This window comes from Melozone crissalis, unplaced genomic scaffold, assembly GCF_028551555.1.
Source record: "Melozone crissalis strain CALT ecotype California unplaced genomic scaffold, PUWL_Pcris_2 ptg000019l_1, whole genome shotgun sequence".
Lineage (NCBI taxonomy): Eukaryota > Metazoa > Chordata > Aves > Passeriformes > Passerellidae > Melozone > Melozone crissalis.
Window position 1 is genome coordinate 14,717,610 of NW_026535797.1, and position 13,785 is coordinate 14,731,394.

At 48.6% G+C, this 13,785-nt stretch overlaps 1 protein-coding gene across 1 annotated transcript in view; it reads right to left on the minus strand.

Annotated features, from left to right (window-relative positions):
* Positions 1–4,558: 4,558 nt before the first annotated feature.
* ENTPD1 (ectonucleoside triphosphate diphosphohydrolase 1) overlaps positions 4,559–13,785 on the minus strand; it is a 30,912-nt gene continuing 21,685 nt past the window's right edge. The window contains exons 3-10 of the mRNA XM_054277069.1: positions 13,343–13,460; positions 11,973–12,123; positions 10,991–11,150; positions 10,137–10,373; positions 9,409–9,669; positions 8,297–8,416; positions 7,978–8,115; positions 4,559–7,833 (exon numbers count right to left, since the gene is read on the minus strand). Of these exons, the coding sequence (XP_054133044.1) occupies positions 7,627–7,833; positions 7,978–8,115; positions 8,297–8,416; positions 9,409–9,669; positions 10,137–10,373; positions 10,991–11,150; positions 11,973–12,123; positions 13,343–13,460 (1,392 nt within the window). The 3' untranslated portion in view covers positions 4,559–7,626. The remainder of the gene's footprint in view (positions 7,834–7,977; positions 8,116–8,296; positions 8,417–9,408; positions 9,670–10,136; positions 10,374–10,990; positions 11,151–11,972; positions 12,124–13,342; positions 13,461–13,785) is intronic.

Sequence of the window (13,785 nt, forward strand, 5' to 3'; positions counted from 1 at the left end):
CCCCGCAGCCCGGCCCCGGCTCCGCGCCTCCTCTCCTGCCCCATCTCCTGGGGAAACAGAGCAGGCACCGCCGCGGGTCAGTCGGCCCCTCTGCCCGGCCCGGCTCACCCAGCGATCCCATTGCTCCCGGGACAAACAGAGGCGGCAGGGACTGCATGGCCCTTGCCACAGCTGGCTGCCCGAACTGCTGAGCTGGGACGGTGCAGGGGGAGGGAAGAGCAGAGTGCGATGTGATGCAGGAGTCGTCTGCTGAGCAGGAACCATCACGGAGAGCTCCGCTCGAACAGTCTGCTATCACCCCGCCTTGCTCCGGGAGGGGGCATGAGAAAGAGCTCTGACAGGCGCTGGGCAGGACGACATTGCTTAACTGCATATAGGCAAATGAAAATGTCCTCCTGTCTGCAACAAAGGATTACAAACTGTCTCTGGGTGTAGGGGAATCTGGTTCCTCTCCAACACTCTGCCATGCTTATCCCAGTGGGCAGCAGACACCTCATGGTCCCTGCTCTCTGCCCCACAAGGCTAAAACTCCAGCAGCCTAGTGACTCTGACAGAGGTATTTACTAGGACAACCCCGACACAGAGACCAAACATGAGCACAAACAGCTGAAAAATTTACCATCACGGCTGGAAAGGCCAAGAGAAAGGCCCCCTTTGGTAGCATGACCGTGCTATTCTGCTATATCTGGGCCATGCTAGAGAGGAGCTCCAGTAATGGGCTGCCTGGGATACTCAGTGCCATGCCAAACATTTGCTTTCCCTTCAGCTTTGAGGTGGATCTGTGCTGCATTGCTCTAATTTCCATGTCAAGGCTTGCTTCTTTCCCAGTGCTTTCCTACCCATTCTCCACATCTGCTTGGACTGCTGTCTTTCTACCTCAGTTTTTCAGGAAGGGCATTGGTCAAACCAAGGAGTCCCTGTTTATAGCCTCTAGCTGCTGTTGATGGCCTCTGATGCAAACAGTACAGGCTGGTGGTCAAGGCACATGGATTGCCTGCTTATGACTTGGCTTACTCAGACTTTCCCATATCCAACATTCTTCTGCCCCAGCACCATCATAGTGGTCATTTCTCTCCTTGATCCTCTGCCTTCTTGGTCTTCTGCCCCACCTGCACAGCTCCCTCTTAACCCCTGTTTTTTAAAAAATACCCTTTTGAAGACATGAAAAGAAAAATAAAAATATTACACATACATAGAGATAGCAGAAACCATATTAATACTTTCTGCTAGGTAAGCCCCTTCTGCCCCCATCCCTGCTTGTCAGCCAGTATGAAAGCAGCACACGTTCAGGAGCAGGAATGGCATTGCACCCATCTAAGTGTCAGTGCTGGAGGTGATTGCTTCTCCCAGCACATGCCAGAAACCAAGGCAAAGTAGCTGAAGCTGTGGTGTGGAGAGCATGGGTATGGTAGGACAGTTGTCATCTCTACAGCAAGATGTGTCTGGTGGTATTTTGCAAAGCTGGCAGCCCACAACAGCAGTGGGAAATGCCTTCACCTCCTTCACATCCCTACTCCCAGGGCTGCTGGGTTCCCGTGGAGCTGCTCTTTCCCCAGGCTTCAGCAATGAAGGCTATGTGAAAGAGTCATGGGCAGGTTTCCAGCACTACCCAGTGTTACTTGGCAGCCAGAGAGTGCTAGGCAGGGCTAGAGTAAAATAGTGCAAGCCCCATGTTTGTCCAGTTTCACCCTCCCCTTTCCCTTCCTAGGCTGCTTTCGGTAGCCTGGGACAGTAGTGGCAGAGTTGGAACTGCAGTGCTGCCAAGGGACACGTGAGGAAAACTCTCACTTTCCTATGGAGGCAAGCAGCACTGATATGAGAAACAACAGTAAAAAAAGAAATGCCAGAGCATTAGAGCCTAAAAAGGAGCCATGGGCAAAATGTCACGTGGGTGGAAAGTGCATCTCACACACTACTAGGTCTGGAGAGTTAGTCAGTGTTATCCATAGCACAGGGATGGAGGCAGCCTGTCATCAGGCAGCAGTTTTAAAGCATACAAAAGGAAAGAGTTTTGCACAAAAGACACCCTGAAATTACATCATCAAAGCTGGAAGTTAATGAGTGCAAAAGAGGATAAAATGAATTCATAGAAAACAGAGTCAGAGTTATCAGATCTTGAAGTAATCATTTGATCACAAATTTCCTAAGCCCCTGATGTGTAGAAGAAAAAGATTATGCTGTTTCCCTAGCTATCCCTCTAAATCCTCGCTCACCACACAGCTGGAGACGAGTGCCAATGCTTTGCCTGTTTGATCTGACCTAGCATGGCCTTTACACATTCTAGGAAAATGACAATAATAAATTTGGACATGTTTGAAAACACTGATGAAAGCAGAAACAAACAATAGAAGATGTTAGGACTTAGAAACAGCGAAGGAAGTAAATAAAAACTTAATTTGGAAAACACGGCTAATACATCTGGGATGGATCATACACTCCCCCACCCCCCACCCAGATGTTCAAAAATGGAGAGACCTTGAGGCAGTGGGAGAAAGAAGGGGAGAAGGAAAGGTCTGTGCGACTGTGGTGAGAGTGAGAGGAATGTGAATGCAAGCCCTGTCTCCCCACCGTTGCATTGCTGATGGGCACAGGCAGCAAGGAGCTGATTCTGCTGGAACTGACCATAGAAAGACTGCATCTGATGGGTTCACTTTAGTTTTGGCCATATTGTTAACAGAGGAAGATTGGAAAATTTGAGGAAACTTCAAGCTAATAGCCATAAGAATGAGCAAACTGGGGAGTTCTTGCTGAAAGAAAAATAACAACTGTGACAAGCATTGTTTGCCTTGGCAGAGCTGTGGCTATGGCTGCACGTGGAGACACGCAGCCCTGTGAGCAAGGGGCACGGGCCCACTGTCCTTCACCTGTTAGGGGGGTGGAAAGGTGGGCTGCAGTGCCAGCATGATGCCAGTGGGGCTGCCTGGGGGAGGGAGAGGGAAAATGAGAACAGAGGACTGCTTCTGTCCAGTTTGCAGTTCTTGGGAGAACAAACTGCTTTGAGGAGGTCAGGATGAAGCTAAGGCAGAGAAAGATGTGGTTTGGGCAGTAGCAGCCTTCCCAGGAGTGAGGCAACCTGTGTGAGGTGCCCAGAGCCTGGGAAAGACCACAGTGCATTTCTCTACCAGGAGGGGATGCTACCCATCCACTGGGATCTTCAGAGCTGACCTAGGAGAGCATCGGGGAACTGGCAAGAGAGGAAATCACATCGCAGGACTTTTCCATGTTTAGTGCCAGAAGCTCCATTCCACTACTGGCAAACTCCCATCTTCTGGAAAACAGCATGAAAACTTTTCTGGCATGAGTTCAGAAGTCTTTATTATGATAAGCATACAGAGGCTTGTGTGTGCATCAAAACAAAGATCCATTTCTTCAGGGTTGGGCCACGGAAAGAAAACACATGGCCTGGGTGGCAGGGACTGCTGTCCTCAGTGTGCTCTGCCCAGTCCCTACTGAACAGGCTGTGAGCCTGTGACAAAGCTGGCAGCCCTGCAGAGCCTGCACATCCTGCCTGGCACAGAGCATGGGAAGAAGTGGGGTGGAGAGTGAAGGGGCACACATCCGCCAGAACTGCTCCGGGAGAAACTGGAAAGCCCTGGCCAGTGCCAACACTTCAAATCAGCCTTCCAGTGCAGAGGTGATGGCTCCACTTCTGAGAGCTTTCTTCCAAGTGGAGGCCCCACTGTGCTTTGCTGTAGGGCTGGAGAAATCTGCGGTAGCCTGGGCACAGAGGAGAGGCAGGTTTATCCAAGGTACTTAGAGCCTGTGGTGGGGAGCAGTTTTCCTGCAAGAGGTGAGGGTGCTGCAGGTACCCAGGCTCTCTCTTCTGACAAGTTCCAATAGCTTTGCCCCACATTTGACACTCAGCTGAGCATGGCAGAGCTCACAGAGGTCATCAGTCCCAGAGAGACCAGGCTGCTCTTGCACTCTGCAAAGCTATCAACACCCTCTGCAAGGAACCTCCCCAAAAATGGACCAACCAACATCTGAACCCAAACCAGAGACACTCATCCCACCTTGCTGCAGCAATCTCAGAGCTTCCTGGGAGCCCAGGAGAGCTCTCTCTTCAGGAGAGACTAAGGTCTGGAGTCTTGGCAGCACAGCAGAGCTGAATAGTGAGTAAATATGTGATAGACAGGAACATGTGATGTTAAAAGATGCTTTACCCAAGAAAATCAAAATGGTAAAGCAGGAAGTGTCTAGAAATTAAAGCCAGAAGCTATCAAATTAGAAATAAGGCACAGATAATTACCAGTGAGGCAGATCAACTGTGTTAACAAGAGAAATGATACATTAATACTGGCATATTTGGAAAGTCCCTCCACTATCATTAATGGTCTTCATGTACATGTTGGGTGGCTCTGGAACACACATTTGAGTTGAATTCAGCTGGATCAGATGCAACACAGAAGCAAAGAAATGAATGTTCATAAACTTGAGTTCTTTGACCAAAGATTTTGAGTAGTCTCCATGAAAAAAGTCCTGCAATAACAGGAGAAATGTAGAGAAAACAATTGTAGGCCACTCTGTGAATGTTCACTACCAGGCAGTGACATGCAATGACAGGATGCCTTCAGTCAACTGATTCCTGAAGCCTCAGGCTGCTCAACTGGCATGTTGTCACCTCAGAAGTTCTTATCCTGGAGAGATTGATTTATGAATGGGGTCTAAAATTTATAAGGTTTAAAAATATTGTAACATATTTTGCATTTATCTTGGTTCGGGCCCTTTTGGTTGCACTCAAGTCATATTTAAAGCTTAAAAAACCCCAAAACTCAAACCAAAAAGTGAGATAATTAATACAGCAGGAGCAAGTGAAGATGTCACTGCTCACCTGGCTCCAGAATCAGGAGCTAACAGTATTAATACTATGGGACTTGCAATGAAGATACAAAACATTGTAAAAGCTCTTCTCCCAGATATTTGACATTTTCTTTTGACATAAATCCCTAGCAAGGACAAGAAGAGCAGACTGGAACAACCTTTCTTTCCACACCAACTTCCACATGAAGTTTTTGCATCAATTTCTGACATGTCCTAACGGATCTGCCAGTTCTCATCACGGACACAGCTGAGCAGCTGCCAGATCCCCAAGGAGGTCTCAGGGGAGGACCTGCCCCTCTGCAGGTTTCCGTGCTGTTCACGGGGAGGACGGATGCGCCAGCTCACCTGGGAGCTTCTCCAGCGCTCTGCTCTGCTACACGGGCGCCGGGCTCCGTATGCAAGGAGGGTGGCATGTGATGGGCTGTGCTGCATGTGAGGCTGTCTGGGCACCAGAAGCAGCTCTGATCACACATTTCTCCTGCATGCCTTCCAGCCAAAACCTGCTGCTTATCTCTTATCTACCTGTCTTTGCTGCAAACAACGGAAGGAGAGCTGCATCCCTAGCTGAATTCCCACATCGCAGTGTATCTGCAGATAAACAGAAACTGGTCAGCGGACTCACTGCTGGTGAAAGGGCATTTGCAGATTGAACTGGATAATCTGCTTGGGGCAATATTCTTTGAATAATATGTATTTCAGTGGAGCCACACAGAAGGAAAAATGGCTCATTTTGAGAGACAGTGATGTAGGATGTGAGACAGAGGCTGTTTTGAAATGCCATGGCTGGGAAAAAAGACCAAGTTGCAACAGTCCAGCTGGACTCAAAAGCCTAAAAACTTTCTGTTAAGTGAACAGACCTGGACCAGAGATATATGAATGGATAACATAAGGCATAGATGAAAACCAGATATGTACACTATTAGTGACTCAGCTACCTGCTGAAAACTTTGGTGTCCAAGTTTCAGAAATATGTACAACTTCTAAAAGAAGTGGAGTCAAGAGCTGCAAGTGAGGTCAGCTGAGACCACTTTACAGATTGAAAACCAGTCTACTTTAATATAATATAATGACAACTTGCAAGCACCACTGAAGAAAAAGGGATTTTAATAGCAGAGTTACTCAGTCTTTTGGAAATGGGCAGAACAAGATCCAACAGAAGCTGAAGCCACCTAATTCAGAGCAAAAATAAGACACAGGTTTTTGGAAGAACAATGATCTGTCCAAAGACCTTAGGACAGGGTAGATTTTCCCCTTACCTGTGGGTCCTTCAATATATTAGGGCTTCTACTTCCAGGCATGAAGTAGAAATAACTGGGTGACATTTTCCATCCTGGACTATGCCGAGGGACACACTGGGAGAGCTCTGTGTCTGTGCTTGCCTGAAGGAGAAGGCATTGTTGGGGTTGCACATCCTGACGTGCTCCACACTGCCTGCACCTCTGCTTGGGGAAGGAGGTGAGTATTTGCTATGCCTTCCTCTCTACAATATCTGCTTTCTTTTTGCCTCCACATTTACAGGTCATTAGGAGAAGAGATTTCTGAGATTTTGTGGGAGGTAGACAGGCACCAGTGGTTTCTGAGTGTTTTTTAAAAAATGGATTTCTGACTTACCTCTCTTTTTTTTTTTTGGACCAAGAAATGGAAAAATGGAAGAAAGTGATTCATAGACTCAATCAGTGGCATCGTCCTGGTTGTATGGGCTGCAGTATGTGCACTCACAAGCCCTGGGTCTTGTGGTCATAGGATAAGCCTGTGCTATGAGGAAAGGAAAGGCAAATCTTCACTAATTTTGCTGGTGGAAAGAGTGGTTCAATCCGTGCATTCTCATGCTGGTTAACTACTGCCAGCTGCCTACAGGAACATTAACTAATAAACACTTTCCCTAGATTGGAGGCTGCTGTGTTATCAGCACAGTGACCCTGGATTGCTTTAGTGGGTGATACCTGAGGGCACACTGATCACACCAGAGTCCCTGCAGGCACAGACAATCACTACTGGCCAAGGAACCTGGGCCAGTACAAGCTCTTCCTACCAAAAGCAGCAATGCCTGGTTGGGAACTTGTGGCTTGATGTACCTTAGGGACACGGGAATGGCTCAGTGCAACAGTGAGCCAGCTTTGGTCCAGCAACATCATCAGGAAGACGTGGGGAAAAGGCATTTCGCCACCTGCAAAAGGAGCTGACAGCAGACAGAGCCCAGCTAAGGGCTGATGACCACAAGCATGCTCAGTTTCTTCATCCTCATCCCTTCTTTTCCCAGAGTGGCATTTGGGAGCCTGACCCACCTCCAGGGGCCAGCCAGGTGCAAGAGCTGTACCCAGCTGTAGGCTGCTAGAGCTCAGGGCCAGGGAGGGCAGCAGAGGCGTGCTGGTGCAGAAAGGGCTCTTGGAACAGCTTCAGCGGAGAAGGAGCAGGATCACCCTGGATGTGACAGCTCCCAAGAGCTCGGTGGGATGTGTGACCCTGAGATAACCCTTGCAGGAGCACTGGCTCCCAAAGATTGTTGCCACTTTTCTCTTTATAATGCTGTGCACAAGGCAGAAACCAACAAGCAGCAAAGTTTCCTTGAATGAAAGTACGACCCACTCAAGGAGGGGACACGAGCTTGTCTGTCCTTGGCAGAGAAGGTGGCGAGCCTGATGTCCCAACATCTGTCAGTGCAAGTGTGATTCAGAAGAAATAAATGCCCTTGTTGTACAGTCAGAAGCTTCAGTGAGAGGGACTCTGCTGTACAGCCTGCTCTGCTGGGGTCTCCTAGCCCTGAGCAGCCAGGATGACATGGCTCCTCTCGCCTTCAGGTTCTTCCTAGACAATCCCCTTCTGCAGGCACTTGGGCTTGTGGAAGAGAAGCCAGGCAAACAGGAGCACAGACACCAGCACGAGGGAGCACAGCACCATCAGCCCCACGTAGCTGCCGTGGGAGAGAGGGGGCCCGGCTGGCTCCTCTGCAGGGATCATGTTGGTCAGGTTCAGCATGTAGCCCAGGGTCCAACCTGCATCACTGCTGCCAATCTGAAACAGAAAAGCAGAATCAGTGCTGGGAGAATGCCTAGGGCATTGCCTGAGCAGTGGCACCCCTTGGGATCAAGGGCCACGCTGTGTGGCAGAGGCTGCAGAGAACTGCTGGGGTAGAGCCCTCCCCACCACCAAACACACCTTTCCAAGGAAGTGGATCATTTGCCAGTTGTCTTCAGTGAACTCATAGCCATTTTCCAGGAGAGAGAGGATGTAGGCTCCAGAGAAGCAATATTCACTCAGGTACTTTTCTTTGATGTGGTGATATGCTGTCTTCACCTAGGGAAGGAGGCAATCACCAGACCGTAAAACACACCTTCCCACTGCTCCAGCTTGTGCCTGAGCATCCACTGCAGGTGCTGGCGGGATCTTCCCCATCTTGCTCTGGAAATTAATCCCAGCCATTTATCCCACAGGAAATTATCAGCAGCCCCAGTGTACTGCAACAAGCATGGCTCACCTCTTGCCAAGGCCGGGCACAGAAGCTCTCAATGGTGCTGATCACTTTGTTCAGGGCAAGGGGATTTGGTTCACTGGTCAGGTTCAAAAAGTTCATCACAAAATAGAAAGCAGAAAAAGCCTGAAGGAGAAAGATTCTTTTAATCTGACTAAGCCACAAATCCCACAAAAGAAAATGAGTTTGTTTATAGATAGAGAAATATAAGAAGTAACATCACACACACAAGCGCAGGAATGTTTTCAAGAGTGATGTCATTTTGAGGGATATGGCTCAGAGCTGCTGAGAGATGGAGGTAGGAATTATGATATCCTGAAGAACTTCTGTGAGCTCTCTCCTTTATGTGTGCCAGTGGCACACAGTGAATGCTGATTGCCATCACAACCATGACCCCATTTTGGCAACTGAGTGAGATGAGTGCACAATGAATATCACCACAAAGAGCAGGGGTGATGGTCTGAAAGGATTGTACAGAGCCCCATCATATAATCCAAGGTCCAGAAACTCCATCTCTGACCATGGCCAGTAGCTGATAGGTAGGAGGCAGCTTAGGAACAGGGGAAGATTGTACTAGCAGTTCCCTGGAAAGCCTCACAATCACTGAGCAGCTCTTTGCAGCTCTAGGACTGATGGTCAGCATGGTGTCACACATAATGTGTGTTCAGAGTGGGCCCTGTCTCCTCATCATGTCTGGGAGGCAGACGGGTGAGCTGACTGGTTTCACTGGGAGCACTCAGACACTCCTGGGTGAATTTCAGGTCTGGTGGCACCACTGACCTCAGGAGACAAGGTTTGCAGGAGCAGTGTTCCTGCCTGCAGCAGGCTCTCCTGCCTCTGGTGCTGGACAGCTTAAAAAGTGAGTAAAGACAACAGCCCAAGGAGATGGGTTACAGTGGGAGCAGTGCAGTGCTGGTAGCCAGTATTTACTGGGGTGGCTCTTAGCATGTCTGTCCTCACAGCAAGTGCAGCACTGCTTTTGTAGTTACACGTCCAAAAAGCCATCTTGTAAATGATTTCCTGCCTCACTCATGAAGAATGTGCTCTAGCATTACTCTGAATTTCTGCTCTTCTGACATTCTGGATCACAGATAGTTGAAGAATGAGTGAAGACTCACCCCAAAATCCCCTTGTAATGGAGGTAGGTATATCCCATTGAAGGAGCAACTGGAGTAAGGACAATTGCTTTTGTTGAAGAGTTTCTGGATGCTTTCCCGGCACTTCTGATAGTCCCCCTCTCCCTTTATGTACAGCTGGCTGAAAGGTAATTGCTTTTTCTTGTCTGATGTGCAAGGGTTTTTGAAGAAGTCACTAATATTTATAGTCCTCTCGTAACCCTTGTGAAAGCATGGGTCGGGTAGACTGCTGTTCTCCACGGTCTGAAAGTAAAAATCAATCCAAATTGTTACATTTTGCTCTAGAATAACACCCTGGGAAAGAGCCACAAGGAAGGGTGGCACTTGTCCCAGTACATCACATCAGATCAAAGGGATAAGGATGGATTAGGGCACTGGCTGTATAGGGCAAGATGTGGGTACTGACACAGCCTCCCTGTAGGACCTGGGAAAATTATTTTAAGTCACAGTTTGTGAAGCTGTGCTGTTGATTTGGGTTTCTCAGAGATGGTAAAATGTCATCTCCCCTGAGTACTTCGGTTAAATGCAGCTCTCTTGCTACCCCATGCCCAAGAATCAAGGCATCTCAAATTGGTAGTTTGTGTGAAGAACAATGACATTTCTCTAATCCAGACCAAGAGGTGAGCTAGAACACAGCAACTTTTACAGCACCAGTATCCCAAAGCTGGGAGAGTCCAGGATTGTTCAGTTACAGATGTAGATGTACTTGCCTGTAGATCCCTGGCCAGTTTCTGCTGCAGAGCCTGGTCCTTCCCATAGCAGAGAAAGCTGTGGGTGTACACTTGGTAATCCTTGCCGTAGAGACGGAAGTAGAGCTGGTTCTCTGGGGACTCAGAAGTGAGGTCCTTTGATACAAAGGTAATCTGTGTGGAGGCTCCTCCTAGGTCCAGTGCTCCTGATGTCTCACTTAAGGATTTCAGGGAGTGTAGAAGCTTTTTCCAGCCAGACTTGGGGAAAAAAAATCAAAGTAAACCAGATATATTGAACATGGAGAAGATTTATTTTGGAGAAATAAAAAAGAGAAAGAACTATAAGGAGAGAAGCAGAAGCACAGAACACAGGAAACATGGGAAGTCCTGGAGGGGGCATGAGATGAGAGCTGGAACGGTAACATATAAGAAAAATGCAAGCTTGTAAATACAGAAGATGGATCATGTCCAAGAGTTTGCAGGAGGGCAAAGAATATGAAATCTAATACTATTGTTATGAGAAAAAACAGTCCACTTACTGTTTCAGCTCTCAGAAGATTTTTAAGCTCAACAGGAAAGAACCATAGTCAAACTTTTCAGAAACAGAAATATTTTAGATCAGGAAATGAAGAGGATACAGTACCCAAGCAAAATTATTGAAGATGCTGGTGTTTTATTTCAGTGCTTGAAGCCTAATTATAGTGGTGCATCCTGATCCCACTAAGTATCAGGATGTACTCACAGCAACTGCTGAGGCAAGATGTGCTGATCCCTGGTTTACAAGGGAAGAGAGTGCCTGTGACACCTTCTTGCAAGGCAGGACTTGCAAAGTGCTGCAAACCAATCATTCAAATGTCTTGCTATGGATACACTACCTGCTTGAAATTGCCCAGAAGGTAGTTAATGGTAATCCATCCATAGGCTCCTTCTTCCTGACCAGTGATGATTCTGGCACCCTGGAAGTTGAAGGGAGCTGAGCGTAGTGTGTTTCCTACTGAGGACAAGACGTTTTCTGCTGCACTTTTATTCTGCAACCTGGATGAACAGAAGAAAAGATGGAGTAACTCTGGCTGACAGCTCTCTATGTGCTTTATTCTGAGCAGGCAGGCTGCAGCTCCCCACCAAGGGTCAATGATCAGAGGTCGGTCATTTGTGTGGCTCATCCAGCTCTGACTGGCCATGGTCCTCTCTGTCACACCTTGACAGCACAGCTGCCACCAGCTCTGACACTTACAGACCCTGCAGTGGAATGGTAGGTACCTGGAGCAGAGACCAGAACTCCTGTTCTGTAGCATGTATTCTAATAGGAATTGCACTGTGGAGACTCCTCTTTACCGTCACCTCTTTACTGTTTCATTAGAGAAGAAATCCAGAACACAACCCCAGGCAATATATACCAAAGGTCAGTTCCCTGTCCTAGCCAGGAGAGGTCTGGGTCACCCTCCTGAAAATCACAAATTGTAATTAAAGGAGGTTGTGATTATAAAATTACCTTAGCGTCTGATGGCCCTCTGTGGAGAGTTGCAACATATTTGAGCTCAAAAAATCTGGGCCTAATACCAGACTGTGGGGATGTTTGAGCATCCCTTTATTATGGGGATGGCAGGGCATCAGCTTGGGCACTGCTGATCTCCTGGTGTCTCTGTGCTGCATGTGGATACAGGAGATGATGGAGGGTTGGAGTGAGTGGGGAAGCAATGGAGAAGTCCAGGGGACTCAGGGCTCAGAGAGGGCAGCAGCAGAGGAGGCTGTCTGGGCACAGTGTGAGCTGGCAGTGTGTCCAAGGACTGTCCCCCACTGCTCATCCACGGTGGTGCCAGTGCCGTGCTGCAGGAGAAGGGACAAGCCCTGCAGTACCTGAGAAGCCGCATGCCAGCAGTTGCTCCGAGGTAGACGGGTGTCTCTTTGTGCTGTGCTGAGGGAATCACGTCTTCTGCTTGTTGTAGGCACTGTGCCAGAGAGGGGCCTGCTTTCTCTGTGGCATGGGAGTAACCTGAGATCCCAGGGCCTGTAAGAAGTTTATAGTTTATAGTTCAGACTCCAAGCATAACCCCAGAATGCTGTCATGAGTGGATGTGTCAAACTGTATCACAGGCAGCAGAACTGGATTCAACCACCCCATTCCTGAGGAGCTTTAGCAGTCCTACAGCACCAGCTAAGCCCAATGCATGTAGTGGGTGGTCACAGTGCCCAGCATCTCCAACCTTTTCTCTGCAAAGCAGGCTATGAACTAGCAATGAGGGCTGAGACAAGCCATTTCTTTAGCATGCCCTGAACATCTGCAGTCTCTTCTCTGAGTCTGCCTGGGTGTACCCTGGATCTGTGCCTGAATATCCCTGACCCTTCCATGCTGGCTCCTCTGGGGGCAGATGCTGTCATTTGTTTGTGTACTTTCTGCTCACACTACAACACTGGGTGTTCTGCAGCTATTGTGTCTCATGCTAACCCAAGGAAAAAATTGCTGTCCCTCTCTGCCATGTGTCCCCTGGTTCCCTGGACTGCCCCAGGACCAGTGCCTGCATGGCAGCAGTGAAGCCCCGTTTGCTCCAGCTTGCTGTGTGCTCGGTGTGCTGCTCGTGACGTGGGGTGCTGCAGCACTGAGAGCTATCACAGCAGCTTGATAACAGTAGGGCTCTCTCCTGCACTGCAGAGGCCTGAAAAGATCCCAGGCAGGTCTGACAACATCTCAGAATGCAGTGATCCATGTTGGTCTGTGCTGTTCCTTGTTGTATGCACCCTGAGCTTCATTTATGCCTTCCTAAACCATGCAGTATCTACACAGCAATTAAATAGAATTTAAAAAGCACCATGACATGCATAAGTTGAGAAATCTTGAGCCACAAGCCCTGTGCAGAAGCCACAAGCTTGCACAGAAGCCTTGAAAAAGAGCAAACCATGCTCTCCCCTCTCATTGCTTTCATCAGCACTTTAGCAAGAGTGCATGCAGACATTTTATTTATTTAAGTACATTCTTTGGTGTAGTTCTTTCCAAAAAGCAATTAATTCCAAGCATCCTGAAAACAAAGGAAAAAGTGGATGCATTTTTTCCCCCAGGAAGGTCAGGCACAAACAGGTCCCCATGGGAACCAGTGAGATGCATTATCTCGCAGCTGTAATGCTGTTTCTACTATTGGCCTCTTCCTCTAGATTTCTCCTCCCTCACCCTTTTATTGCATCATCTCTTCTTCATCCCACGCCCCTTCCCCAGCTCCTTTTTCTCCTCTTACCTTCAACTTTACACACCTCCACCTGCCTCACCACGCCGGTGTCGTTCTCCTTCTCTGCTGGCCACTCGTACACGTAGAGGTTGGTGTGGGACGATCCCGCATCCAGCACGATCCCATACTGCGGGCAGAGCAGAGCCCACGTCACACCTGGGCACCGTGCTGGCCTCCCCTGGGGCACAGGCACACACAGCCCCTCTGCGTGGCAGCTGTGGGACTGTGTGTGCCCTTGCTCCTCTCTGCAGAGCTTCAGTGCAAAGCTCCCGGCAAAGGAAACAGGAGCAGAGAAACCGCGAAGCCGGGACTGGTGATTTAAGAGATGCTTCCCTGTGAAGCTGTGACTGGTTTTACCACAAAGATGTAAAAGAAGATGTTGAGGAGCATGGAGCCAGAAAAAGAGGTTAGCCAGAGCCAGCAAGGGCAGCAACATGTCTGTGAGCACTATG